This window comes from Orcinus orca, chromosome X (genome assembly GCF_937001465.1).
Source record: "Orcinus orca chromosome X, mOrcOrc1.1, whole genome shotgun sequence".
Classification (NCBI taxonomy): domain Eukaryota; kingdom Metazoa; phylum Chordata; class Mammalia; order Artiodactyla; family Delphinidae; genus Orcinus; species Orcinus orca.
Window position 1 is genome coordinate 88,470,760 of NC_064580.1, and position 26,846 is coordinate 88,497,605.

At 37.2% G+C, this 26,846-nt stretch overlaps 2 protein-coding genes across 4 annotated transcripts in view; both read left to right on the plus strand.

Moving 5' to 3' along the window:
* CENPI (centromere protein I) overlaps window positions 1-20,498 on the plus strand; it is a 66,667-nt gene extending 46,169 nt beyond the window's left edge. For all 3 annotated transcript variants that reach the window (XM_049705093.1, XM_049705091.1, XM_049705092.1), the window contains exons 15-21: window positions 2,185-2,276; window positions 5,170-5,305; window positions 6,200-6,324; window positions 7,335-7,383; window positions 7,513-7,731; window positions 14,084-14,125; window positions 16,055-20,498. In XM_049705093.1, the coding sequence (XP_049561050.1) occupies window positions 2,185-2,276; window positions 5,170-5,305; window positions 6,200-6,324; window positions 7,335-7,383; window positions 7,513-7,731; window positions 14,084-14,125; window positions 16,055-16,156 (765 nt within the window). In that variant the 3' untranslated portion in view covers window positions 16,157-20,498. The remainder of the gene's footprint in view (window positions 1-2,184; window positions 2,277-5,169; window positions 5,306-6,199; window positions 6,325-7,334; window positions 7,384-7,512; window positions 7,732-14,083; window positions 14,126-16,054) is intronic.
* A 133-nt stretch (window positions 20,499-20,631) lies between these two features.
* On the plus strand, window positions 20,632-21,755 carry LOC101283709 (heterogeneous nuclear ribonucleoprotein D-like). The gene is given in 2 exon segments (XM_049705154.1): window positions 20,632-21,183; window positions 21,186-21,755. Coding segments are annotated over 2 exon segments (729 nt in total). The 5' UTR covers window positions 20,632-20,741; the 3' UTR covers window positions 21,473-21,755.
* The last annotated feature ends 5,091 nt before the right edge of the window (window positions 21,756-26,846 follow it).

Sequence of the window (26,846 nt, forward strand, 5' to 3'; positions counted from 1 at the left end):
TTCAAGAGGTATGAAAAGAACCAGGAGAACAGTAGTGCCAAAGAAACAGAGAGAATACAGGCTATCAAGAAGGAGTGAAGGGATAATGTTGCTACATATCCCAAGAGGGTCCAGAAAGATGTGGACCAAAAAAAAGTTTCTTTTGGAATTGATAATACAGAGGTCTTGGCTACCTTTGTGAGCAGGTTCAGTGGAGTGTGGGGGTAAAAACCAAATTGTGGAGGTTGAGGAGTTGATGAGAAATGAAGACAAGACAATGAGTATTGACTGTGTTTCCAAAAGTTTGGCTAAAAAGAAGAGGTAGAGAGAGAGAGAGAGAGCTGTAGTGGGACTTTGAATCAAGGGAAGGTTGTAATTTTCTTTGTCCCCAAAGTGAGAAAAACCTGCACATGTTTATAGATAGGATGCAAGGAGCCAGATGAGAAGAGAGAGAGGTTGAAAATGGGGGAAAGATGAGGGATAATTGACAGTGGCAGGGTTTCAGAAAAAGCATGAAGGTATTGGTTTAAGACTAGGTAGAGGACTTTGATTGAATGGTTGGTAAGAGGTTGGGAGGTACTACTTATTCTCTAAGATTGGGGATGAGGATGTAGAGATAGGTGGACATATAGATACATTTGTACAGTTTGAAAAAGCAAGAAATTGAAATACTTGTGCCTAAAAATGTTAAATTTCTCAAAATAGGAAGTGCATTGTAGAGGACAGAATTGAGTAGGGGGCTTCAAGATGGTGTTATGTGCTTAGCCATTAAAAAGAACGGGAGCGAGAGACAGCTAATTGAAGAGAAATATAGTAAAAAGGATTATTGAGCTTCATTAAGGGCCCAGATGAAGTTGGAGGCCATAACTTAGGAGTGTAGAGCTGTGCTTCTCAACCATTTTTGTTTTAAGCCCATGCCCCCTTCTCATAAACGTAAGAATCTCATGCCTTCCTTTAATGTGGAGACTGGATGGGGTAGAGTAGGTGAGTGGAGATTTTCTGAATATGTCATAGTAATATCGAATATCTTTTCAAGTGTTAAATTGACACCAAAATAGAAGATTGTTTTAGGTGATTCCAAGGTTGCTTTCAACTTGAACATATTTATAACCTGAATGTGAGGTGTCACTTTCTAAAAAAAAATATGTTTCTTAATTAATTTATGTATTTATCTATTTTTGGCTGTGTTGGGGTCTTCGTTGCTGCACATGGGCTTTCTCTAGTTGCGGCGAGCTGGGGCTACTCTTCATTGTGGTGCGCGGGCTTCTCATTGCGGTGGCTTCTCTTGTTGAGCATGGGCTCTAGGCGTGCAGGCTTCAGTAGTTGCAGCACGTGGGCTCAGTAGTTGTGGTTCGCGGGCTCTAGAGCGCAGGCTCCATAGTTGTGGCGCACGGGCTTAGTTGCCCTGCAGCATGTGGGATCTTCCTGGACCAGGGATCGAACCCGTGTCCCCTGCATTGGCAGGTGGATTCTTAACCACTGCGCCACCAGGGAAGTCCCTAAAAAAAATATTAATTGAACTGTGCTATGAGGTAGCAGTAAGCATTTTATCACTGGAGATACTCAAATATAAATAGTATCTAGACCATCATTTATTAAGGATATTTAAGAAAGGTTTCCTGTGTTAGGTTTTGGGATGGTATGGATTGCTTTCAAATTTATAGATATTATGATTTATCCTTATAAGTGTTCCAGGCACACTTATTTCAAGACTATATTTTTTGTATGTGAATGAGTCCCTGGGAAATCAAGGCAAGGCCTGACAAAGGAAAAACTATAGGATTGTTTGTTTTCCACAATCACAGAAGATAAATTTTATGACCAACAAAAACAGTAAATTGCAGTTGTAGACACAAGGCGAAAAGGGTGGGAAACTCCTATCTGTAGCAGCTTCAAAGGATCTCTGAGGGGAAATAATAAGGGGTGGCTGATGTAATATATGTTATGAATGAATATAATTTAAAGAAACAAGAGTCTGTTCCTCACTGATAAGATGGGGGCAGGCTTGTAGAGAAAATGGTAAAATAAACTTGTACTTGCATTAATCTGTCTCTTGGTGACCGATTAGGTTGGAGAAGCAGCTATTGGGTTCTGAATTGGATGTGGTTATCTCCACAGTCCCTTCCACCTCTAAGCCTCTGGTTTAGTCTGTTAGTTCTCAGCACTATGGTATGTCTGATGATTTTTTTTGTTTTGTGTCCACAGTGTAGTGTTCTTCAGTGTCTGAAAGAGCTACTGCAGAATTGGCTGTTGTGGCTTTCTATGGACATCCACGTGAAATCTGTGAACAGTCCTCTGTGAGTTATCTTACAACCCTCCTTAAGAGTTGATCTCTACAAAACTGTTTGCATATGGAGTTTAATAGTGTGGCATAAAACCTAATTGCTTCATGTAAATGCTTAATTGTACTTTTCTAAAAAAAATGTTTTTTGTTACTTTTCACTCTTCCCTACAATCCTGTGAGGAAAGTTAATTCTTCAAGTTTTATTCTATAAGTCAGAAAGCAACCCCCAAGCCTCTGAGTCACTTGCAAGAGTTAATATAGCAAAACAATGGCCAGCTGATGTTAGAACTTGCAACTTTGACTTCCATTCAGTTTAGCTCATTTTATAAAATGTATTCTTGCTTATATGTGAAGTCAATTTTGATGATGGCTAGGAAGATCTGTAATTTTGCTGTACAGATTTTTTTTTTATGTTTCCCTGATGTATTTTGCTTATATATGTTAATTTATTTTCACTTCGTAATTAAAAAAGAGCCCTGAATTTCCATTATGTTCATTACTGTTAAATGTGAAACCTCAAAGTGAAAGTAAAAGCCTGACTGAATTTCAAGGAACTGCCTGATCAGGGTTTTTTTGACTCTTTCTACCTAGAGTCTTTTGCTTCTCCTGTATTCTTTTTTAACATTAATTTTTTTTTATATTATAGAAAATTACAAACATATTCAAAAGTAGAGAAAATAGTACAATTGTTACCCTTATGTACGCATCACCCGGCTTCAACAGTTATCAACTCATGGTCAACTTTTTTTCATCTATAACACCCCTCACTTTCCTCCTCCTTTGTACTAGATATTTTTTAAGCAAAACCCAGACATCATTTCAGCTGTTGAAAAATGATACCAGTATAACACCTAAAAATTAATAGTTCTTAATATGTTCAAATATCTAATGGATGTTCAGATTCCCTGTATTATCAGTCACATTCTTACTTTATAAGATAAGGATCCCTTAGCTCCAACTGCAAGTAGCTGGTGGTTGGCTTAGTTAGATTAGCCCAGATCTATTTTTCTATATGTTCTTTTCCCTATAGTTATCTCCTACTTTGTTAGGAGAATAGAAGCTTCTTGGGAGTTGCCTGGAAACTTTTTAATTCTTCATATTCATTATTGCAGTGCTTCCATATATCGTGTATGTCTGATCACTTTTAGAAGGAAATGGAGCATTAGTGCGTAGTGAAAGTATCTTGTAAAGCAGTGCTTCTCAAAGTGTGGTCCCTGAACCAGCAGCATCAGCATCACCGGGGGTCCTGTAGAGATACAAATTCTCAGGTACTACCCTAGACCTACTGAAGTAAACTCTGGAGGTAGAGCCCAGTAATCTGTGTTTTAACAAATGCTTCCATAATTTTGGTGCAAGCTAAAGTTTGTGAACCACTATCATAAAGAAATTCCGTTTGAATAGTTAACCTCTTCAAACACCTCAATTCTATTAAGAATAGTATGTTTGCATTTATAATCTTTGGCCAATTTGCAATGTAAGTCTTAGGCACCCTAATACAGGTGCTTTATAATTTATATATTTTCTTTCTAAAAATCCTAGGATCCTTTTTAATTAGTGTCATAAATTTTGAGAGGGCATTTACAAAGGGGCTCTGCTTTCTAAAATTCTTAAAACAAATAAATGGACATAATTGTAGGTAACTTTGCTTGTCATAATACTACTTGGCATTATATAATATAGCTGTTAAGTTCTCAATAATTTTTCTATCTTGGAGATATGAGTGTAATGCTATGTCTCCATCGTATGACAATATGCCATATGACTGGCAAAGAGGGAGTAAATTGTAGTTGTAGATCACAAGGAGAGAAGGGTGGGAAACCATTCTCAGCAGTGGCTCTCCAGGGGGCATTTTTGGTTGGCACAGTGACTGGGAAGAGGGTGCTAGCATCTTTTAGTAGGTAGGAGCCAGAGGTGCTAAACGTTCTGTAGTGGGTGGGGAGTAGGAGGCAGTCCTGAATGGTGAATTGTGTCATCCAAAATGCCAGTAGTGTCCTGTGGAGAAACACTTTCAAAGATGCTACCTGAGCAATCATCATTGTACAAATTATTTCAGACATATTTGTCAGATGCTGCCAGAAATCATAAAGTACAGTTTTGCAAGTGATGGGCTGACTGTATGTATGCCCACCTATTTGAACCGTCTCTTAATCTTTCCCTGCTTGCTCTGGCACAGAATCATCATGGTGGTGGGTAATGGTAGAGTTATCATCATCTCAGGCTCTAAGACTATATATATGCTATTCCTTTTTCCTTGTGCATAACTGTTGTTGGCTACCTAGATCTGAGGTTAAAGCTATGAAATCACATTTCCCAGTCTTTTCCTAATCCACTCAACAGTGGATTGAAGGAGAGAGGTGGGGAGATGGATGGATTGAACCAGTTATACCCATGTGTAATTTAAAGAGACATGGTTCACTGATTTGGGAAGAATATAAAATATCTAGATCTGGTTTTTACTAGAATAAAAGATGCCAAAAATTTTACTCATTCAGTTTTAGAATTGAATTCCAGTTAAATTAAAGTGAAAATATTTTTAACAGCATTTTAGTTCAGGAATTTAGGCAAAACTGGGTTTGGATTTGTGTACTTAGAAACTAATTTGCTGACTGCTATGGTCCCTGCACATTGGTGATATTATCTAAAGTCTGGAGCTTAATCCTTTCTTTCTCTGGTATTTACTAGTAGAATGGTTGCTCAGGGATGTTCTATGAATTGATCTTAATGGTTCCCTAGAGGGCTGTATAGTTTTATGATTAATCACTGCAGTTAAAAAAAATGTGAATTATACATTGGAGCACTGATCGTTTTCTGAAATTCCCACCGACTTTCTGCTGTATATTTAATCCAGCTTTAGCTTGGAAAATGTGAGGACTTTTGCTAATATGGATCTTGGTTTCTTATTGCAGAGAGACAACTTTAGGTGGATCCATGAACTCTGTGTCTAAACTGATTCACTATGTAGGGTGGCTGTCCACTACTGCAATGCGCTTGGAAAACAACAGTACCTTCTTGCTGCACTTTATTTTGGATTTCTATGAGAAGGTAGTACACATCCCATTTTCGCTACTTTGATTTTTGTGATGGCTGTCTGCTTTACTAGTCTATTGTTTAAATTTTATGCACAACTATTAAGTTGGGCTATGACCTTATTAGCATACTTGAGATAAGCTATGTATTTTGAAGTTAATGATTGTATTCTGGCCTGAATAGTTAACATGCATAAAACAAAGGGGAAAAAGCAAAAGCTTTTTTTGAAGTCCAGGTACCACTTTAATAGACGTTCCCCTGAATAATGCTGGCCCTAGACAGAAGTCTGTCTTTAGTATCACTTTTTTCTCATCCATTGTACATTTCCAACCCCTGGTAAAAAAACAAAAATACCTTTTATTTCTTTAGCTCTCCACCCCCCACCTTTCAACTGCCTTATTTCTCCCAGTACCTATGATTCTGGTCCTCTTCTATTGTTTTATAGTATTCAACCTAGACAGAACTATTATCCAGGAAGTACCCACTAATCTCAGTTTTCCTGGCTTCTTCCCTTCATTGATACTTAGTTGTCTTGTGTTATATTTGCTTGGAAGCATGCTCCTTTGTTTTCCAGGTTGACAGCTAACTAATATGATAATTCAGTATTTATAGGACTTAAGAAGAAAGAAATGCTCCCTTCCCCTTTCTCCCTAACTCTAAGATCTCTCCCCAGAAAAAAATAAAAGAGTTTAATAACTACCTTGCAGAAATAATCCTCTCTTGTAAGGTTGCTGTTTGGTGAGGTACATTTTTAAGCAGGTTGTGGCTACGTATTCTATTTATGAATCAGGCAGGCCCAAACCTGATGTTATATTATTGCTTATTCTCTAGTGGTGATTCTTTGAGTGAAGTTGGTTGAGGAGTTCTGAGGAATAATTTATATACTGGTGTTGTCATTCTTCCCAAAAGGTGTGTGACATATATATAAATTATAACCTTCCATTGGTGGTGTTGTTTCCTCCTGGGGTCTTCTATCCTGCACTCCTCAGCCTGGATTCCAGTATCCTGAACCAGCTCTGTTACATTATGGACAGGTACAAAGCCTTTTTACCATTTTATGAATTAATACATCATAATTCCATCTTCATTTTCCAGCTATACAATAATTTATGAATATACTACAATAAGTTTATTGTACATAATACAGTGAAATATAAAATACAATAATATTGTTATCCATTTTCTGCCAGGACCTTTGGAAAAAGGAAACATGGCTTTCTTTAGGGAATGACCTTCCAACATGGGACTATTTTAACTATGTTTTTAAAATGTCACTGTGAGGGAATATGGATTAAAAGGATTCACAGTTAAGGATCTTTTGTGCAGTGGTACCGTTGCACTCGGCATTGTTAATTCTCACTGCTGTGTCTCAAAGAATAATTAGTCATTTACTGACAACTGGTTTAAGTCTACATAGCTTCTCTGGTAAAAAGAACATTTTCTGGGAGATAAGGGGAGCTATTACCAATTATATGAAACTGTAAGTATTATTTCTGATCTCTTCTAATTTTTTCACTTATGGACTGAAATTGCTCTTTTTAGCCCATAAGTGTAGACCCTTTTGGCATAACTTATAAGACTATGCCAAGGTTAAAATGTTGAAAAGCTACTTAGACTAGTTCTCAGGCAAGAAAAGATTACATCTCTAAGTTTTCCCTTTATCCTTTCTACTGCACCTTTTTTTCCACATTAGGAAAATACGTTTTGTAATATGTTTTGTATCAGTGACTGCTTTTGAGCCTCTATTAATTTTTAACAGTGAAACATTAAAAGCATTTCCTTTTTTACTGAAGTATAATTTAGAGTCATATCTTAAATGCATATCTTAAATTTACAAGTACTTATCCTAAATGTACAACTCAATATTTGAGCCTCTATTAATTTTTATTCTTTGAGGAAAATGTACCACAAAAGGAAAAAAAACTTAAATAGACAGCTGGATATTTGTGTATGTGCATATATTTACATTTAAAATGTAAACTTTTGTTTATGTTTACATATCAAAGGCATTTAATGGTAAAAGTTCTCTTTGCTCTGTCTTTAGGTATCGTAAAAATTTGACTGCTGCAAAGAAAAATGAGTTGGTACAAAAGGTATGGATGATGAATCTCTGTTTTAAATCACCATTGTTTAAAAATTGAGTGTAGAGATATATGATCTGTTGGGAATAAGAAGGAAAGGGAGAATAGGTGATGATGACAATTTTTTTTCTTTCCCAATAGACAAAATCAGAGTTCAGCTTCAGCAGCAAGACCTATCAAGAATTTAATCACTATTTGACAGCCACGGTTGGTTGCCTGTGGACATCCAAACCCTTCCAGAAAGGATTATATATTGACCCCAAAGTCTTAGAAAAAGCTTCAGTAGCAGAGTACAAAAACAGTTTAAATTTAGTCCATCATCCTGCTCTTTTGGGTTATGCTGTTTTCTTTCTGCTACAGGTAAGAGTATTTAAATGATTTTTAGATTTTCTATAGGAATACTATGATGGCAGAAATAGGAAACACCATAAATTTAGCGTGTCTGAATTGCAAGATGTGTTCAGTCATACTTTTTGAGTATCAGCTAACTTTTGGGCATTGTGCTAGGCTCTGGGGATTCAAAGTTAAGTAATTAGTTTCTACTCACAAAGAGCTTGGGCTTGTGGCAGAGACAAATTTGTGAACATTACTGCAATACAGTTAGGTGAAGTGAGAAGAGATACAATTGTGAGAATTAGTGAATATTAGTTCAGTTCTACCTGCGTAGAGGTGGTGCCAGGTAAGAAAAGGGTACAGAGAAGTTGAAGCTTTAGTAAAATCCTTCTAGGCAAGATGGAAAATGTAGGCTAGATGATGTTATAATTAGAGTTGGAGTCTTAGCCAAAGACTGCTGATTTAATGGGTTGATATCAGTATGTAAGCAAGGAGGTCTTCTCAGGACTTTACACCAGCCTTGTCATTTTCAACATTATCAGTGACTCAGAGAACTCAAATGGTGTGCGTATCATATGTGTGGATGACACAACAGGATGGGATTACAAATACACTGTTAGAATCTGGATTCAGAATTCCCTGAACAGACTGGAACATTGAGAAATCTAACAAAATGAAAAAGTGTATAGAACGGGGGAGATATTCATTGAGTAAATGTTTAATATATTCATGTAAGAACCAGGCACTGTGGTGAACAAGACACATCTGAGTACTGCCCTCGTAGAGCTTGGAATCTAGTCAGGGAGGCAGTCATTAAACAGACATCTTACAATAAAGAATGATGAGTAATATAGGGAAAGTACAGAGAATGATGAAAAAATATACAGGGGGGCTTCTGTAGAGCCAGTTCAGGCTTTACAGAAGTGATGCTAATTGGAGTTTTAAAGGATGAGTATGAGCTTGTCAAGACAGGAGCAGTATTTGAGGAAAAGTGTAAAGCTAGAACAGGGGACAGCAAACTTTTTCTGTGTGCGGCCAGACTGTAAATATTTCAGGCTTTGCAGGCCACATGGTCTCTGTTAAGATTACTCAACCTTGCTGTTGTAGCGTGAAAGTGGCTATAGACAATGAGTAAACAAACGGGCATAGTTGTGTTCCATAACAGTTTATTTACAAAAACAGGCACTGGACTGGATGTGGTTTGTGGACCCCTATGTTAGAGCATGCTATGTTTGAGGAATTTAAGCAGAATTATAGGGCTTGAGCAGGGATTCTACCCTGACTCAGCAGCAGAAGTACCCGGGCTGCTTTTCCAAAGTATACATCCTTGATTGCTTTCACCCTGACATTTTGATTTACTAACTGGGGTGATATCCAGGATCTGCTTTTTTTTTTTTAAACATGTTTATTGGAGTATAACTGCTATACAATGGCGTGTTAGTTTCTGCTGTGTAACAAAGTGAATCAGCTGTACACATACATACATCCCCATATCTCCTCCCTCTTGCGTCTCCCTCCCACCCTCCCTATCCCACCCCTCTAGGTGGTCACAAAACACTGAGCTGATCTCCCTGTGCTATGCAGCTGCTTCCCACTAGCTATCTATTTCACATTTGGTAGTGTATATATGTCCATGCCACTCTCTCACTTTGTCCCAGCTTCCCCTTCCCCTTCCCCATGTCCTCAAGTCCATTCTCTATGTCTGCGTATTTTTTTTCTTTTTTTTGAATTTTTGAATTTTATTTATTTTTTTATACAGCAGGTCATTATTAGTCATCAATTTTATACACATCAGTGTATACATGTCAATCAATGTCTGTCTTTATTCCTGTCCTGCCCCTAGGTTCTTCAGAACTATTTTTTTTTTTAGATTCCATATATACGTGTTAGCATACGGTATTTGTTTTTCTCTTTCTGACTTACTTCACTCTGTATGACAGCCTTTAGGTCCATCCACCTCACTACAAATAACTCAATTTTGTTTCTTTTTATGGCCGAGTAATATTCCATTGTATATATGTGCCACATCTTCTTTATCCATTCATTGGTCGATGGACACTTAGGTTGCTTCCATGTCTTGGCTATTGTAAATAGTGCTGCAATGAACATTGTGGTACATGTGTCTTTTTGAATTATGGTTTTCTCAGGGTATATGCCCAGTAGGGGGATTGCTGGGTCATATGGTAGTTCTGTTTTTAGAACTATCTATTTTAAGGAACCTCCATAGTGGCTGTATCAATTTACATTCCCACCAACAGCCCTTTGCCCCTTTTTAAATTAGGTTATTTGTCTTAATGGCTTATAAGACTCATGGCTATATTGTAGATTCAAGTTGCTTATCAGATATATGATTTGCAAAGTTTTCCCCTATTCTTTGGGGTGTCTTTTCATTTTTTGGTTGGTATCTTTTGAAGCACAAAAGTTTAAGTTTTGATGAACTCTATTTATTACTTTTTTCTTTTATCGCTTGTGCTTTTTTTTAATGCCTCCTCATTTCCTTCTCCCCCCAGCCCCTGGCAATGACCAGTATACTCTCTGCTTCTATGAGTTTGATTATTTCAGATTCATCATATAAGTGGTATCTTATAGTATTTGCCCTTCTGTGTTTGGCTTATTTCACCTAGCATAATTTCCTGCAGATTTGGTCTCTCAGTAGATTGTGGAAGATAAGGGATATTGGTTTCTCCTCATGATGTCTGTCTGGTTTTGGTTTCAGGTTAATTCTGGCCTCAAAAAATAAGTTAGGAAGTATTCTCTCTCCTGTTCTTTGGAAGAGTTTGTGAAGGATTGGCATTAATTCTTCTTTAAATATTTGGTAAATTTTACCCATGAAGCCATCTGGTCATGGGCTTTTATGTAATTTCTTGATAACTTTTTTAAAATAAAAATGTCTTTTCCATTATGGTTTATTACAAGATATTGAATATAGTTTCCTGTGCTATACAGCAGGACCTTGTTGTTTTGATAATACTTTCTATTTCTTTTTTGGTTGTTGTTTAATTCTTTTTTTTTAAATTTATTTATTTTTAACATCTTTATTGGAGTATAATTGCTTCACAATGGTGTGTTAGTTTCTGCTTTATAACAAAGTGAATCAGCCATACATATACATACGTTCCCATATCTCCTCCCTCCTGTGTCTCCCTCCCTCCCACCTTCCCTATCCCACCCCCCCCAGGAGGTCACAAAGCACTGAGCTGATCTCCCCGCGCCACAAGGCTGCCTCCCACCAGCTATCCACCTCACGCCCAGTAGTGTATATATGTCCATGCCACTCTCCCACCCCGTCACAGCTTACCCCTCCCCGCCATCCTGAAGTCCATTCTCTAGTAGGTCTGTGTCTTTATTCCCGTTTTACCCCTAGGTTCTTAATGACCTTTTTTTTTCCCTTAGATTCCATATATATGTGTTAGCGTACGGTGTTTGTTTCTCTCTTTCTGACTTACTTCACTCTGTATGACAGACTCTAGGTCCATCCACCTCACTACAAATAACTCAATTTCGTTTCTTTTTATGGCTGAGTAATATTCCATTGTATACATGTGCCACATCTTCTTTATCCATTCATGCGATGATGGACACTTAGGTTGCTTCCATCTCCTGGCTATTGTAAACAGAGCTGCAATGAACATTTTGGTACATGACTCTTTTTGAATTATGGTTTTCTCAGGGTATATGCCCAGTAGTGGGCTTGCTGGGTCGTATGGTAGTTCTATTTGTAGTTTTTTAAGGAACCTCCATACTGTTCTCCATAGTGGCTGTATCAATTTACATTCTCACCAGCAGTGCAAGGGTGTTCACTTTTCTCCACACCCTCTCCAGCATTTATTGTTTCTAGAGTTTTTGATGATGGCCATTCTGACCGGTGTGAGATGATTGTAGTTTTGATTTGCATTTCTCTAATGATTAATGATGTTGAGCATTCTTTCATGTGTTTGTTGGCTATCTGTATATCTTCTTTGGAGAAATGTCTATTTAGGTCTTCTGCACATTTTTGGATTGGGTTGTTTGTTTTTTTAATATTGAGCTGCATGAGCTATTTATATATTTTGGAGATTAATCCTTTGTCAGTTGCTTCATTTGCAAATATTTTCTCCCATTCTGGGGGTTGTCTTTCTGTCTTGTTTATGGTTTCCTTTGCTGTACAAAAGCTTTGAAGTTTCATTAGGTCCCATTTGTTTATTTTTGTTTTTATTTCCATTTCTCTAGGAGGTGGGTCAAAAAAGATCTTACTGTGATTTATGTCAAAGAGTGTTCTTCCTATGTTTTCCTCTAAGAGTTTTATGTGTCTGGTCTTATATTTAGGTCTTTAATCCATTTTGAGTTTATTTTTGTGTATGGTGTTGGGGAGTGTTCTAATTTCATTCTTTTACATGTAGCTGTCCAGTTTTCCCAGCACCACTTATTGAAGAGACTGTCTTTTCTCCATTGTATATCCTTGCCTCTTTTGTCATAGATTAGTTGACCATAGGTGCATGGGTTTAACTCTGGGCTTTCTATCTTGTTCCATTGATCTATGTTTTTGTTTTTGTGCCAGTACCATATTGTCTTGTTTACTGTAGCTTTAGAGTATAGTCTGAAGTCAGGGAGTCTGATTCCTCTAGATCCCTTTTTTTCCCTCAAGACTGCTTTGGGTATTCGGGGTCTTTTGTGAAATATTTTTAAGCAGGGTTGTAGTATGGTCTGAGTTGACATTTAGTGGAGATCACTTTGGCTTTTTGGTGGAGGATAGAGTTATAAGAGGAGGCCTGAGTGGAAGCAGAGGCACCAATTAGGAGGCTCTTGGTGTAGACAAAATAGATTGATAGTGATTTGTATGCAAGTGGTGGTAGTGAAGGTGCATAGAAGTGGACTGATTGGAGATATACTGCAGAGATAGAGTAGACAGGGCCTGATGGCTTGATCAGAAGTGGGAATGAGAAAAAGGAAAGGACTTTTGAGTTTTTTGAATTGAGCAAGTGGGTTGATGGTGGTTCCATTTATTAATAAGAGGAATACTGATAGAAGAACAGGATAGGTTATTTTGTTTTTTGCAGAGGACAAGTTGAGAATGAAGTTTCGTTTTGACGTACTTAAGTTTGAGATGCCTGTTAGATATCCATGAAGAAGTGTAAGTAGGCAGTTTGAAATAGGGGCTTAGAACTCAAGAGAGTGGTTGGAATGAGAGGAATCAATATGGAATTCATCAGCATGGACTATACTTCATCAGTTCCAAAAACACACATTTTTTTCACTTTTTATAACTTCTCAGAGATCAAGATGCATCTTGTGATTGATGTCAGCCAGAAAGCAATCATGATATAGTTGTCATTTGCTGTTTTTGAGTGTGTGCAGGCAGATCGCCAGAATCAGACCTTGCAGATTGGATGTCAGCAGCATGGGGGAAAGATTGGAGACGATGCTGGAGCACTGTTTTAAGCTCTCAAAACCAAATGACTTGGAGGAAGAAGGGAGGGAAGTGGTGAACCATACATGTTATGGACTTTCCTTGAAGCAAGGGCCAAAAGTAGGTTAGATTTATGCAGTTGGGACCCAAGCACCATAGCCTTTATTAGTCCCTTTAAGAAATGCTACATAATCAACACTCTGGCACAGAGGATGATATTGTGTGAAAAAACATAGATATCCACAACCCTTGAGTAGAAAAGTAATTCAGAAGAGTTGGACTCTGAATGTGAAGTTTTAGAAATACTTTCATCACTTAATTTTGTTTATATTTACCATTTCATGTTTGTAAAAATGATATATGATCAAAATCTGCCTACATCTAAAACTCTTTCAATCATTATAAAATAAAAACTTCTAAGTGTTAAAAATGCATTGTGTTATGTGTAGTTTAACAGGCAGAGTTTTTTCTTAGTGATACATAAAAATTTGTTAGAATTGATGGCTCTTCAATGAAGTACAGTAGGTGATAGTTAAAGCCGGGGAATAACTAGCTAGCTCACATAGCTCTGAGATTTTATAAAGAATTACAAATTCATAGAATCTACTGGGTACCCAGACTACCTCACCAGACTTCATCCTCATCCTTCAAAACTCAATTCAGGTAATCATATTCCTCAGAAAAAGCCCACCTTCCATCTCCACCCCAGTGGCTGAGTACAGGATTTTAAAAAATGAAGCCAAATATTAGCAAAATGGTGCTCACTTTACCACTGTGATTTTTTTTTTTCTGTTTGTGCTTCTAGGGAGAAATATGGAAGGTTATAGTGGGTGCTTATTCAAAAGGAATCCAAGAGTGTTGGTAGGAATAGAACATAGCAAATGAATCAGATAGTGAAGAGCCATCTTAATTTTCTGGTAATTTTTGCTAACCAAATATTTTCATCCCCATTTCTCTCCGTTTTCTTTTTTGTTTTTGTTTTTGTTTTGAAAGGAATGGCCAAAAGAAAGGAAAGTAAATTTGAGCTCTATTCGGGTAAGTAAATTTATTTTCATCATGTTCAGGGATTTCATAAAGCTTCATTTCATTAGAAGAATTTATACCTTTACTTTTTCCCAAATCCCAAGTCTGATGCCTAGACAAAGTCAAAGTGAAGTGTTTGCCTTCTGAATTAATTCCAGTGACTTTTATGTGACTTCGTTGGCACATACCCTCTACATAGATAAAACTATTCATAGTTTGACTCTTGCTGTTGTGTCTGTGCATCATCTTATTTTATAATACACTTGCATAGTCAAAGTGTCACTGTAATGCGTCTTATTTAACAAAGCCAAGCACAATTGTCTCAATATAGAAACTCTGCTGTGTACATATTTAATATAGGAAGTAATATAATAATGTCTGTGTTGTCTGTTTTAGATGTTAAATTCCTAGAGTGCAGGAATGATGACCCATTTCCATTTCACAGTACTTGTTCATTTGAACAGCTGAATTTTTTTTATTGGAGTATAATTGCTTTACAATGGTGTGTTAGTTTCTGCTTTATAACAAAGTGAATCAGTTATACATATACATATGTTCCCATATCTCTTCCCTTTTGCGTCTCCCTCCCTCCCACCCTCCCTATCCCACCCCTCCAGGTGGTCACAAAGCACGGAGCTGATCTCCCTGTGCTATGCGGCTGCTTCCCACTAGCTATCTACCTTGCGTTTGTTAGTATATATATGTCCATGCCTCTCTCTCGCTTTGTCACAGCTCACCCTTCCCCCTCCCCATATCCTCAAGTCCATTCTCTAGTAGGTCTGTGTCTTTATTCCTGTCTTACTCCTAGGTTCTTCATGACATTTTTTTTCTTAAATTCCATATATATGTGTTAGCATACAGTATTTGTCTTTCTCTTTCTGACTTACTTCACTCTGTATGACAGGCTCTAGGTATATCCACCTCATTACACATAATAGCTCAATTTCGTTTCTTCTTATGGCTGAGTAATATTCCATTGTATATATGTGCCACATCTTCTTTATCCATTCATCCGATGATGGACACTTAGGTTGTTTCCATCTCTGGGCTATTGTAAATAGAGCTGCAATGAACATTTTGGTACATGAGTCTTTGAATTATGGTTTTCTCAGGGTAGATGCCCAGTAGTGGGATTGTTGGGTCATATGGTAGTTCTATTTGTAGTTTTTTAAGGAACCTCCATACTGTTCTCCATAGTGGCTGTACCAATTCACATTCCCACCAGCAGTGCAAGAGTGTTCCCTTTTCTCCACACCCTCTCTAGCATTTATTGTTTCTAGATTTTTTGATGATGGCCATTCTGACTGGTGTGAGATGATATCTCATTGTAGTTTTGATTTGCATTTCTCTAATGATTAATGATGTTGAGCATTCTTTCATGTGTTTGTTGGCAGTCTGTATATCTTCTTTGGAGAAATGTCTATTTAGGTCTTCTGCTCATTTTTGGATTGGGTTGTCTGTTTTTTTGTTATTGAGCTGCATGAGCTGCTTCTAAATTTTGGAGATTAATCCTTTGTCAGTTGCTTCATTTGCAAATATTTTCTCCCATTCTGAGGGTTGTCTTTCTGTCTTGTTTATGGTTTCCTTTGCTGTACAAAAGCTTTGAAGTTTCATTAGGTCCCATTTGTTTATTTTTGTTTTTTATTTCCATTTCTCTAGGAGGTGGGTCAAAAAGGATCTTGCTGTGATTTATGTCATAGAGTTGAACAGCTGAATTTTTTTGCCAGTATAATAAAAGGAATATTTAGCCCTTAAAATTCGGGTACTCTCTGGTTTGACTGTTACTTAGTGACTGAGTTTCAGTTACGAACCTGGCCACTCGAACTAACTCTTGGTATGTGCATCCAGGATGCTGGGAACTTATCCTAGGCAAAGAAGAGGAGGTAGAGAATAAGCAAACGGAATATTTGATAAGTAATTTTCCCTTTTTTGTGCCTGCAGGGGAAGAAATGGAACTGGTATTTGGACTATTTATTTTCAGAGGGGTTACAAGGCTTGAAACTTTTCATAAGAAGCAGTATTCATCGTTCTTCTGTCCCCTGAGCAGAGAGCATAAACCACCCGATCAACATTAAATGAATGTTGACAGAAACAAACTGAGCATATGGGACTAAATTCCTTCCTTGTTGCTGGAGAGGTCAAGTAGCTCAACTTGAGTTTCCATACTCATTTCACCAACAGACTGCCATCCTCAGGGAGTGCTTAGACTGGCCTTCTATCCATGGCTCAGGAGAGCCTCAATGTGGCTAATTTTATTTTTCAGGATCTAGATTCTTTAGCTCATTAGTGAAAAATGACTTCATCAGGCTCTGCCTTCCACCAAATTATACATAAAGAGACATATCTGTTATGTGGTGGGATTTTTCACATTCTTGTGGACTATGAGCTGCATTTTTGATGGAAGAGAGCAGGTAAATAATATATGGTGGCAGTTAAGCTACAGACATATTCATGCAAAATACTCAGCTGCCTCTGTAAAACCTCTGTGGATATTGCCATTTTTCTTATTGTGAACAACCACACCAACACCAAGTTAAGAGGATACATTTCTAGCTCTAAAAGGTGGCTCTAAGTAGCTGGTAGATTTCTGGGCCTTCACTGGTAGCAGTTTAATGAGAGAAGGAAGGGAAGAGGATTGTGGGATAATCTACATTCCTATTTATACCAGTTTGATTTCACAAAACTGCTCTATTTTGTGTGTGTGCACATGTATGTGTATGTATATATCCCATTTTTTAGTGTTTAGGTCCAAATTAACTAACTGTAACTATTTTCAGGAATAATTCTGAAGCTTTTAAAAAATTGTATAATAGCTAGAGTATCTTGCTGAAAATTGACTACAAAATTTTGCTTCAGCGCTACTGAATAACTGTCCCTCTTTTAATAAAATTCGTATCATTTGAAAGAAATCAAGCTGAATTTATTTTTATTTTATTATTTATTTATTTATTTATTTTTTTTTTGTGGTACGCGGGCCTCTCACTGTTGTAGCCTCTCCCGTTGCGGAGCACAGGCCCTGGACCCACAGGCTCAGCAGCCATGGCTCATGGGCCCAGCCGCTCCGCAGCATGTGGGATCTTCCCGGACCGGGGCACGAACCCGTGTCCCCTGCATCGGCAGGTGGACTCTCAACCACTGCGCCACCAGGGAAGCCCTATTTTTATTTTTAAGTGCACATTGTGGCTCTTTTTTTTTCCTTTTAAAGCAAAACAGAACCCTAAACTATATTATTGGATGGTGTTCAAACTAGAAATACTATTTATTCATTCATTTTTTTTCATTCATTTTTGATTTAATACATATTTATTGAGCTTACCATATACCATGTATTCTTCTGTGTGCTGGTTATACAGTATCTGCTTTTGTGGAATTTACTACATTCCATTGGAGAAGACAGATAATACAGATGTAAACAAATGTACAATATCAGGTGAAAAAGCAAGGAATAGGGACAGAAAGAAACAAACTGAGCGTATGGGACTAAATTCTTTCCTCATTGGTAGAGAGGCCAAGTGGTTCCACTTGAGTTTCCATGCTCGTCACCAACACACTGCCATCCTTAGGGAGTGCTTGGATTGTCTTTCTATCCATGGCTAAGGAGAGAGAGCCTCAATGTGGCTAATTTTATTTTTCAGGATCTAGATTCTTTAGTCCACTAGGGAAAAATGACTTCATCATCAGACTCTGCCTTCCACCAAATTATACATAAAGAGATATACATGTTTGAGGGGGTTGCTACTTTAGATAAGATGGTTAGGGAAGGCCTGTTTGAAGAGGTGGCCAATGCAGAGGCCCTAATGAGATAAGTGTATGAACCATGTGAATATTTGGGGGAAGAGCATTCCGGGAAGAGGTAAAGGCAAGTAAAAAGGCTTAAAAATGTTAACTTGGCATGTTTGAGGAATAGCAGAGGCCAGTAAGGTTACACCATAGTGATTAAGGGAGAAACATGGTAAGAAAAGAAATAGGGGAGAAAGCCAGAGAGTAGTTCATGAAGATCCTTATAGCCTGGTATGGATACGTAATGTGAAGCCATTAGAAGGACTGAGAGCAGAGGAGTGGCATCATTTTACTTACCTGTATGGAACTGCAGTGTGAAGTTTAGACTGAAGAGGATTAAGGATGAAAGCAGAGAGACCAGTTAGGTTATTACAGTGTTCCAGGCAAGAGTCTTAGACTAGTGTGGTGGATGATGGAGAGTTGGGGTGGGGGTAGTTAGATACTGGACGCAAGCTCTAAAGGTAAAGAAGATAGGATCTGCTGATAGCTTGGATATGAGGAGAGAGAAAGGGAGGAGTAAAGGATGACTCCTAGGTTTTTAACAGTAGCTGGGTGAATTCTGGAACAGAGAGATGAGGAACAGATTTGGAGGAATGTGGAATCATGAGTTCTTTTTCAGTCATGTTAGGTTGGAGATGCTAAATAGGCAGTTGGCTATCCAAATCTAGAGTTCAGGGTACAGTTTGGTACTGACAAAATTGATTTGGGAATCTTTACTGAATAGCCATGACATTGGATGAGATCACTTAGTACAGCTTGAAAAGAAAATGGCAAAGGACTGAGCCCTGGAGTATGCCAATGTTAAGAAGTAGAGGAGGAACCAGCAAAAGACTGAGAAGGACCCACCAGTGAGCTTAAAGAAAAGTCAGGAGACTGGTGTGCTGGAAGCCAAGTACAGAAAGTGTTTCAAAAAGGAAGGGTTATTTAATGGTGTGGAATGTAGCCTATATACCTGGATAAAAGAAGCTTTAGCTGCTTTGAAGTAAATCTGATAGCTTCCCCAATGGGTAACTATTTAGAGAATTCTCTTTTTTTTTTAAGTTTGTACTCCAAATAACTTCCCATATTGTTTTTCAGAACATGGTATTTTGATCCTTAAGATCATGTAGAACTTTAAATTGTGAGAAGGGGTTTGATTAGTTTTTATGAAATTTAACCAGTAACAATCTTCAGATCATGGAAGAAACTTTTCTAAACTTAAGTTTATGTTCTGGGAGAAAAAAATTTTCTCCTTTAGTTTGCCTTTTTGTTCAGTAATGATTCCCTGGGTACCTTTTTGACCATATTCTTCTCTTGATCAATTTTTTAACCCACTTAAGATTAGATATACAGCTATGCAAGTATGCCAAATCTAGTTATTTGAAAAGTCTTTTTTGAAGAATCTTCATGGCAAAGAAAAACAAAATTTAAATAAGAATAGCTATTTTGTTTCAGTACCAAACATGCCTAGAAAAGAAAAGAAATAGAAAATGTGGTTTATTTTCCCAATTGTACAAAAAGAACACTTTGTTTACCCAGTATTTGTGTAAAATTGTTGATGTTTTAAATATTGACTTAATATTCAATAATAACACTGCTATTAGATTTCTAACATTTTATTTTTCTTTTTATCATAACTTCTCCTTTGGTCTTGGGGGACAATCTGGAAAGAAAAGTAGATAAGTCTATGGTGCCTCACATAACTTTTATTAACATAGTAGAAATTCTCTTTATATCAGATACATTTTTTATCACAAAATGGTTTACTAGATAGAAGAAAAAATATTCTCTAAACTTAGTATTATATTTTTAAGATTTTTTTCAGTTGATACTACTTTTCACTTTGTTTAAATTATTAGGTTTTTTAATATAGAGAGCCTCTGTTTCTGTCATGTAAAAAAATCTGTTTCTATTAAAGATGGATGCTATGGACTGAATGTTTGTTTCCCTCAGATTCATATGTTGAAGCCCTAACCCCCAATGTGATGGTGTTTGGAGATGGGACCTTTGGGAGGTAATTCAATTGTAAGGGTGGTGCTCCCATTAATGGGATTAGTGCCTTTATAAGATGAGACAAGAGAGATACAGTCTTTCTCTCCACTGTGTGAAGATCCAGCAAGAAGGCAGCTGTCTACAAGCTAGGAAGAGGACCCATGCTGGCACCCTGATCTTGGACTTTTAGCCTTCAGAATTGTGAGAAGTAAATTTGTTTTTTAAAGCCACCCAGTCTGTGGTATTTTTGTTATATAGCAGCCTGATCTGATTAAGACGATGGGCAATCGTGTTTAACAGAATATACTGTTGACCAGAATCATTAATGCTTTATTTTTATAATACTCATAAGAGGATATCTTCCCAAGGAGCATAATAGTACATGTGAATTAAAGTCCATTTCAAAGTATATAACAGGAATGCAACATTTTTCAGCTTGCCAGGAAGAATATTAGCTTATCTAAATAGATTTGGTGCACAGAGCTGGAGGCTGGATGTTAAGGAGTCCTTCTATTGCTTCTAGTTTTAGGTTCATCATTAGTGAATTGTACGACCTTGGAAGTCACTTAAATACTTTGCCTCTTGATTCTCTCTTTGGTAAAATTTAGATTCTGATGTCTGTCTTTCAAAGGTTTGGCATGTAAAATGATAGAAAATTTGTAGAATTTTCATTGAAAACCCACAAAGGGGAAAAGAGAAAAGTTTTTCCTACTTTGGAAGCTATATTTGATCAAAGTATATCTTATAGAAATGCAATTAAAGACTATTCCAGCTCTTCCGCCGCCATTTTAAATCCAGCTCCATACAACATTCTGCTGCCGCTGCTGCCGCGACACGGATTGCACGCCAGCACCTCCCGGCCGATAACTCAGCCGCTATGGAAGACATGAACGAGTACAGCAACATAGAGGAATTTGCAGAGGGATCTAAGATCAATGCGAGCAAGAATCAGCAGGATGATGGTAAAATGTTTATTGGAGGCTTGAGCTGGGATACAAGCAAGAAAGATCTGACTGAATATTTGTCTCGATTTGGGGAAGTTGTAGACTGCACAATTAAAACAGATCCAGTCACTGGAAGATCAAGAGGATTTGGATTTGTGCTTTTCAAAGATGCTGCTAGTGTTGATAAGGTTTTGGAAATGAAAGAACACAAGCTGGATGGCAAATTGATAGACCCTAAAAGAGCCAAAGCTTTAAAAGGGAAGGAACCCCCTAAAAAGGTTTTTGTGGGTGGATTGAGCCCAGATACTTCAGAAGAAAAAATTAAAGAATATTTTGGAGCCTTTGGAGAGATTGAAAGTATTGAACTTCCCATGGATACAAAAATGAAAGAAGAGGATTTTGTTTTATTACATACACAGATGAAGAGCCAGTAAAGAAATTGTTAGAAAGCAGATACCATCAAGTTGGTTCTGGGAAGTGTGAAATCAAAGTTGCACAACCCAAAGAGGTATATAGGCAGCAACAGCAACAACAAAAAGGAGGAAGAGGTGCTGCAGCTGGTGGACGAGGTGGTACTAGGGGTCGTGGCCGAGGCCAACAGAGCACTTATGGCAAGGCATCTCGAGGGGGTGGCAATCACCAAAATAATTACCAGCCATACTAAAAGGGGACGTTGGAGAAAACAGGAAGAGATTGCTAAGGTAACCCATCTTGCAGGACGACATTGAAGATTGGTCTTCTGTTGATCTAAGATGATTATTTTGTAAAAGACTTTCTAGTGTACAAGACACAACTGTGTCCAACTGTATATAGCGGCCAATTAGTTTTTGTTTTTACTTTGTCTTTTGCTATCTGTGTTATGACTCGACGTGGATTTGTGTTTATACAAATTTTATTTGTATGATTTCATGTTAAACCTCAAATAAATGCTTCCTTATGTGATTGTTTTTCTGCGTCAGGTACTAAATAGCCCTGTAAAAGTGTAATTTTAAATAAGCAATAATTAAGGCACAGTTTATTTTGTAGGGGTGTTGATCCATAGGGAGAAACTGTGGTCCTTTACAAATAGCCAGCTACAGTGTCTACTCTGTTCTCTTTTTGTTAGATGTATTCTGTGTTCTAAGGCTTCATTTCCCTGTTAACTGAGGCTTCCACATACCTTTAAGTAATGTTGTTTTCTCTTTGTATATCTGGAGACTTTGTCATGAAAGTTTCTGTGGCGTAGTTATAGTGTTGTGATGAGTGGAAGCTTTCTAGTAGACCATAAGTCTTCTGGTTATATTTTGAAAAGTAACTTTTTAATGGCACAAAGCATGCTGGTAGCTCCTTTTATGAATAGAAAATATTTTGCTTTGCTCTTGTCTCTGGAAAGGCATTTGTTATGACTTGCTGTATTCAGCGGTCTGCTAGAAAGAGCTTTGGCTAATCATAATACCATAACTTTGTTTTCTTGATTAAACTGTCTAAATATACCCAGGGGAAAAAACACTTGAACTGTGTTATAGGAGCCACAGTTTAAGAATATCAGATGTAGTTACATTTAACACAAGGATTTTGGCAAATAGGTATGAAGTTACTAAAATTTGAACAAAAGTTAGATTAAAATATATGACGTAGTGGATGAGTAAATTAATTGTATACTATTCTGTTGGTATTATGTCACAGCAAGCACCAAACTGAACAAAATGTTTTCTGTTGGGGCATTTTTAGGAAGCTATATTGGGTGTTAACTGTTACGTGGTGTGAGTTCTTAGAAAAAATCATGGTAGTAAGTTTCATCATTTTTAGTACAGTTAGTGCATGAGCTGAATAGTTAAGCATATCCATATTCAAATGTAAAAGGAATAGTGGGGAAAGGTATCCCTTAAATCTTATGTAAATGCAAATCTAAGTGTGACCAAGTCATGTCATTACAACAGATCTTCTGGTGCATTAAAAAAAAGTTTTAGCTGTAGATTTTGGAGGATGTCCTGGGTAAACTCAAGTTTTGAATTTTACATTCAGTGTAGTTATTGAATTTAAGGTTTTTGTTTTTGTTTCTGTGGTTCCATGTTAGCCATTAGGATTGGCATACAAGTTCATATGTGGAATAGTTGACCTCACCTTCAACCAAGTGTAAATTTTTTTATGCTAATGAACCTGCCTTGTTTTATTTGGTGCCTGCAACTTTCTTTGTTCCGATGATGTTTGTACTTGCTGGGCTATCAAGTTACAATGCTTTTGGCCTTTTGCTCCTGTTTCGCTATTTGACTTTACACCTAGGCCAAGTACCAATGTTGGCTGTTGCAAGGGATTGTTTGATTCGTTCAACATGCAACCTTAGGGAACAGAAAGGAGATTTTCATTTTAAGTTATCTTGTCAAAGTCAGTAGGTGCAGTGTCTTTAGGGCAGTGAATCCTGTAAGTTCAAATTTATGATTAGGTGACAAGTTGACATTACGATTGTCCTTTCCCTGATCAAAAATGAATAAAGGCTTTTTAAACAAACAAACAAAAAAGACTATTCCAGGAGGTATTGGCTTACTGAAGTAATGCACGTTCTCTGTACTTTACTTTCTGTGTGAACAGAGGTTTCCTGAGCCTTTCTGAGAAAAGTGCTGAAAGTATGAATGAATAAGCACCTACTTAATAGTTTGACATCCTAAGCATTTATGAGTATTACAGAACCTGGATACAATAACATAGTTAATATCACATATGAAATTGAACAAGATTGCATTTTTAATATGCTGTACTTTCCCCTTGTATCTATTTGTAGGTGAACTTTCTATTACCTGGGGTAGTGAGGAAGAAGGTAGTATATAATTGTTTAATTAGATGTGAATTTCAACTTAAAAAAATAGAACTGAATCCTTTTTCTATTTGTAATCAGTTTTGTGGACTAGGTTAAATTCACAAACTTGATCGTCAGTTTCTGCATAGTCAAGCTCAATGGAACTTCTCCCCAGAAAAAAATATCTACCTAATTAGTCAAAATTAGCAAAGACAGTCATTCAAAGTCTCTGGAGAATGATAAAGGGATTTGCAACAAATTGAAAATCATTTATTCAAAATCTACAAAATTCAGTAATAGTAGTAGGAGTCTTTAACATGTGAGATAGAGGTTACACCCATTTTCCCACCCAACTCTGCGTTGCAGAAGAGGTATTACAGTGAGCTTGGCAGCCAAGTGGCAGCTCCTATCTCTCCCAGATACTGTTCCATAATATAGAGGTTCCAACAGGGTCAGAGAAAACCTCAAAGGCTGGCAACACCCTGGCCCTGCCTGAGGGACCTGACTTTATTTGTATTGTGGAGCAATTTGTGCCTCAAAGGAACTGTCCAAAATAAAAATCAGCAATCAGTGGAGGCCAAAAGCATGGTATGATACTAATAGAGGCAGACCAGCCAGAAGTTTAACAGACCAGAGAAAGAGCCAGCAAAGGAGGCCTGGTGATAAGGAAGAGTGTGCACATACCTAAGGCCACACTCTCTCAGGAACAACTGGAGAGGAAACTGCTTTACTATTAGTCCTTGACTAAATGTGAGACAAACTTGTAAGCTCCCTGAAGTGTGAAAGCAGTCTTTAAGCCACACAGGTCAAACAGCAAAAAATGAAAACCTTATTGGCTCAGGGGCTTAAGTGCAACTCCAATCAATCAGTGGATGACTGCTAAACTATACTGACCCAGGGATTACCCTTAGGAACCCAGGTGTCAAGATGAAAAATAAAAAATCCAAACAGGAAAATTAGAGGCTACACACTATGGGGGAACTGATTTCACAGAATTAGTCTAGCCAAGTTGCTATAAGACTCTGGAGCAGGGACAATCCAGTGCTGTTACAATATATTACCTAACTGTTCAGATTAATAAAGAAATAGGAAAGTGTGACCCATATTCAGGGGAAAAAAAGACAAATTGCCTTTGAGGGGGGATCAAATATTGAACTTGGTGGACAAGGACTTCAAAGCAGCTATTATAAATATGTTCAAAGAACTTAAACCATGTTTAAATAATTAAAGGAATATGTAATGACAATGACTCATCAAAAAGAAAATACCAGTAAAGAATCGAATACATACACACCACACCCCAAATGGAAGTGCTGGACTTGAAAACAGTGAAGAAAAATGAACAGAGCCTTATGAAAATGTAGTACAGCATTAAGTACACAAACACACTCATGATGGGTATACCAGAGGAGGAGACAAAGGGACAAAAAATATTTAAAGAAATGATGGCTGATAATGCCCCAAATTTGATGAAAAGCACTCTATACATTCAAGAAGCTTGGGAAAATACTAGCGAAGCAAATCCAGCAACATAAAACGGATTATAATCCATGACCAACTGGGATTTACCCCAGTAGCACAAGGTTGGCTTAACATCAATGTAATACACCATACCAAAATGTTGTTTAAAGAAAGTAAAAATACATCTAATAAATGCAAAGATGTCCCATAATCATAGGTCAGAAGACTGAATACTGTTAAGATAGTAATACTCCCCAAACTGATCTACAGTTTCAATGAAATCCCTATCAAAACCCCAGCTGGCATTTTGCAGAAATTGACAAGCTGATCCTAAAATTCAAATGGAAATGAAAAGTACTATGAATAACCAGAACAATACTGAAAAAGAAGAACAAAATTGGAGGCCTCATACTTCCTGCTTTCAAAGCTTACTACAAAGCCACACTAATCAAGACAGTGTTGTACTGGCATAAGGATACACAAAGATCAATGGAATAGAATCGAGAGTCCAGAAATAAACCCATTCATCTAGGGTCAATTTGATTTTCAACAAGGATGCCAAGACAGTTCAATGGGGAAAGAAAGTGGTGCTGGTAAAACTGGATATCCCCATGCAAGAGTCTGGTTGGACTGTTTATCACGTCAAATACAGAAATTAACTTAAAGTGCGTAAGAAGCCTAAATGTAATGTCTAAAACTATAAAACTCCTAGACAAAACATTGGAGTAAATCTTCATGACCTTAAGTTAGTCATTGATTTTGTAGCTCTGATAACAAAAGCACAAACAATAAAAGAAAAAATTCATGAACTTCATCAAGATTAAAAACTTTGTGCTTCAAATGAGACCACCAAGAAAGTGAAGAGAAAATTTACAGAATGGGAGAAAATATTTGCAAATCATATATCTGATAAATGTCTTGTATCCAGAGTCCATAAAGAACTCTTACAACTCACTAATAAGGATAACTCAATTAAAAAATGGGCAAAGGATCTGAATATTTCTTCCCAGAAAAGAAGGGTAATAAGAACATGAAAAGGTGCTCAACATCATTAGTCGTTAGGTAAATTCAATCAAAACCATAGTGAGATACCACCTCACACCCTTTAGGATGGCTATAATAAAAAAGAAGTGAGGATGTGGAGAAATTAAAACTTATACATTGCTGCCTGGGCTATAAATGGTTGTAGCCACCTTGGAATACAATTTGGCAGCTCCTCAAAATTTTAAACATAGAGATACCATATGACGGATATGGTATTCCATATCAATGACTGATATGGTAATTGTACTCCTGGATATATACTCAAGAGAAATGAAAACATGTCCTCACAAAAACTTGTACACAAGTGTTCATAACCACATTATTCATAATAGCCCCAAGTGGAATCAACCCAAATGTCCTACTGATGAATGGATAAATAAAATATGCTATTTCCATATAATGGAATACTGTTTAGCAAAAAAAAAAAAAAGGAATGAAGTCATACATATTATAATATGGACAAACCTCAAAAACATTATACAAAGTGAAATAAGCCAGTCACAAAAGAGCACATATTGTATGGTTTCATTTACATGAAAATTCCACGGTAGGCAAATTGATAAAGACAGAAAGTAGTTAAATGGTTGTCTGGGGCTGATGGGGATAGGGTGGAGGTAATGGGGAGTACTATAGACTGAAATTTTGTGTGCCCCCAAAATTCATATGCTGAATTTCCAATGTGATGATATTTGGAGGTGAGGCCTTTGGGGATGATTAGGTCAGGAGAGTGGACCCCTTATGAATGGGTTAAGTGCCCCAG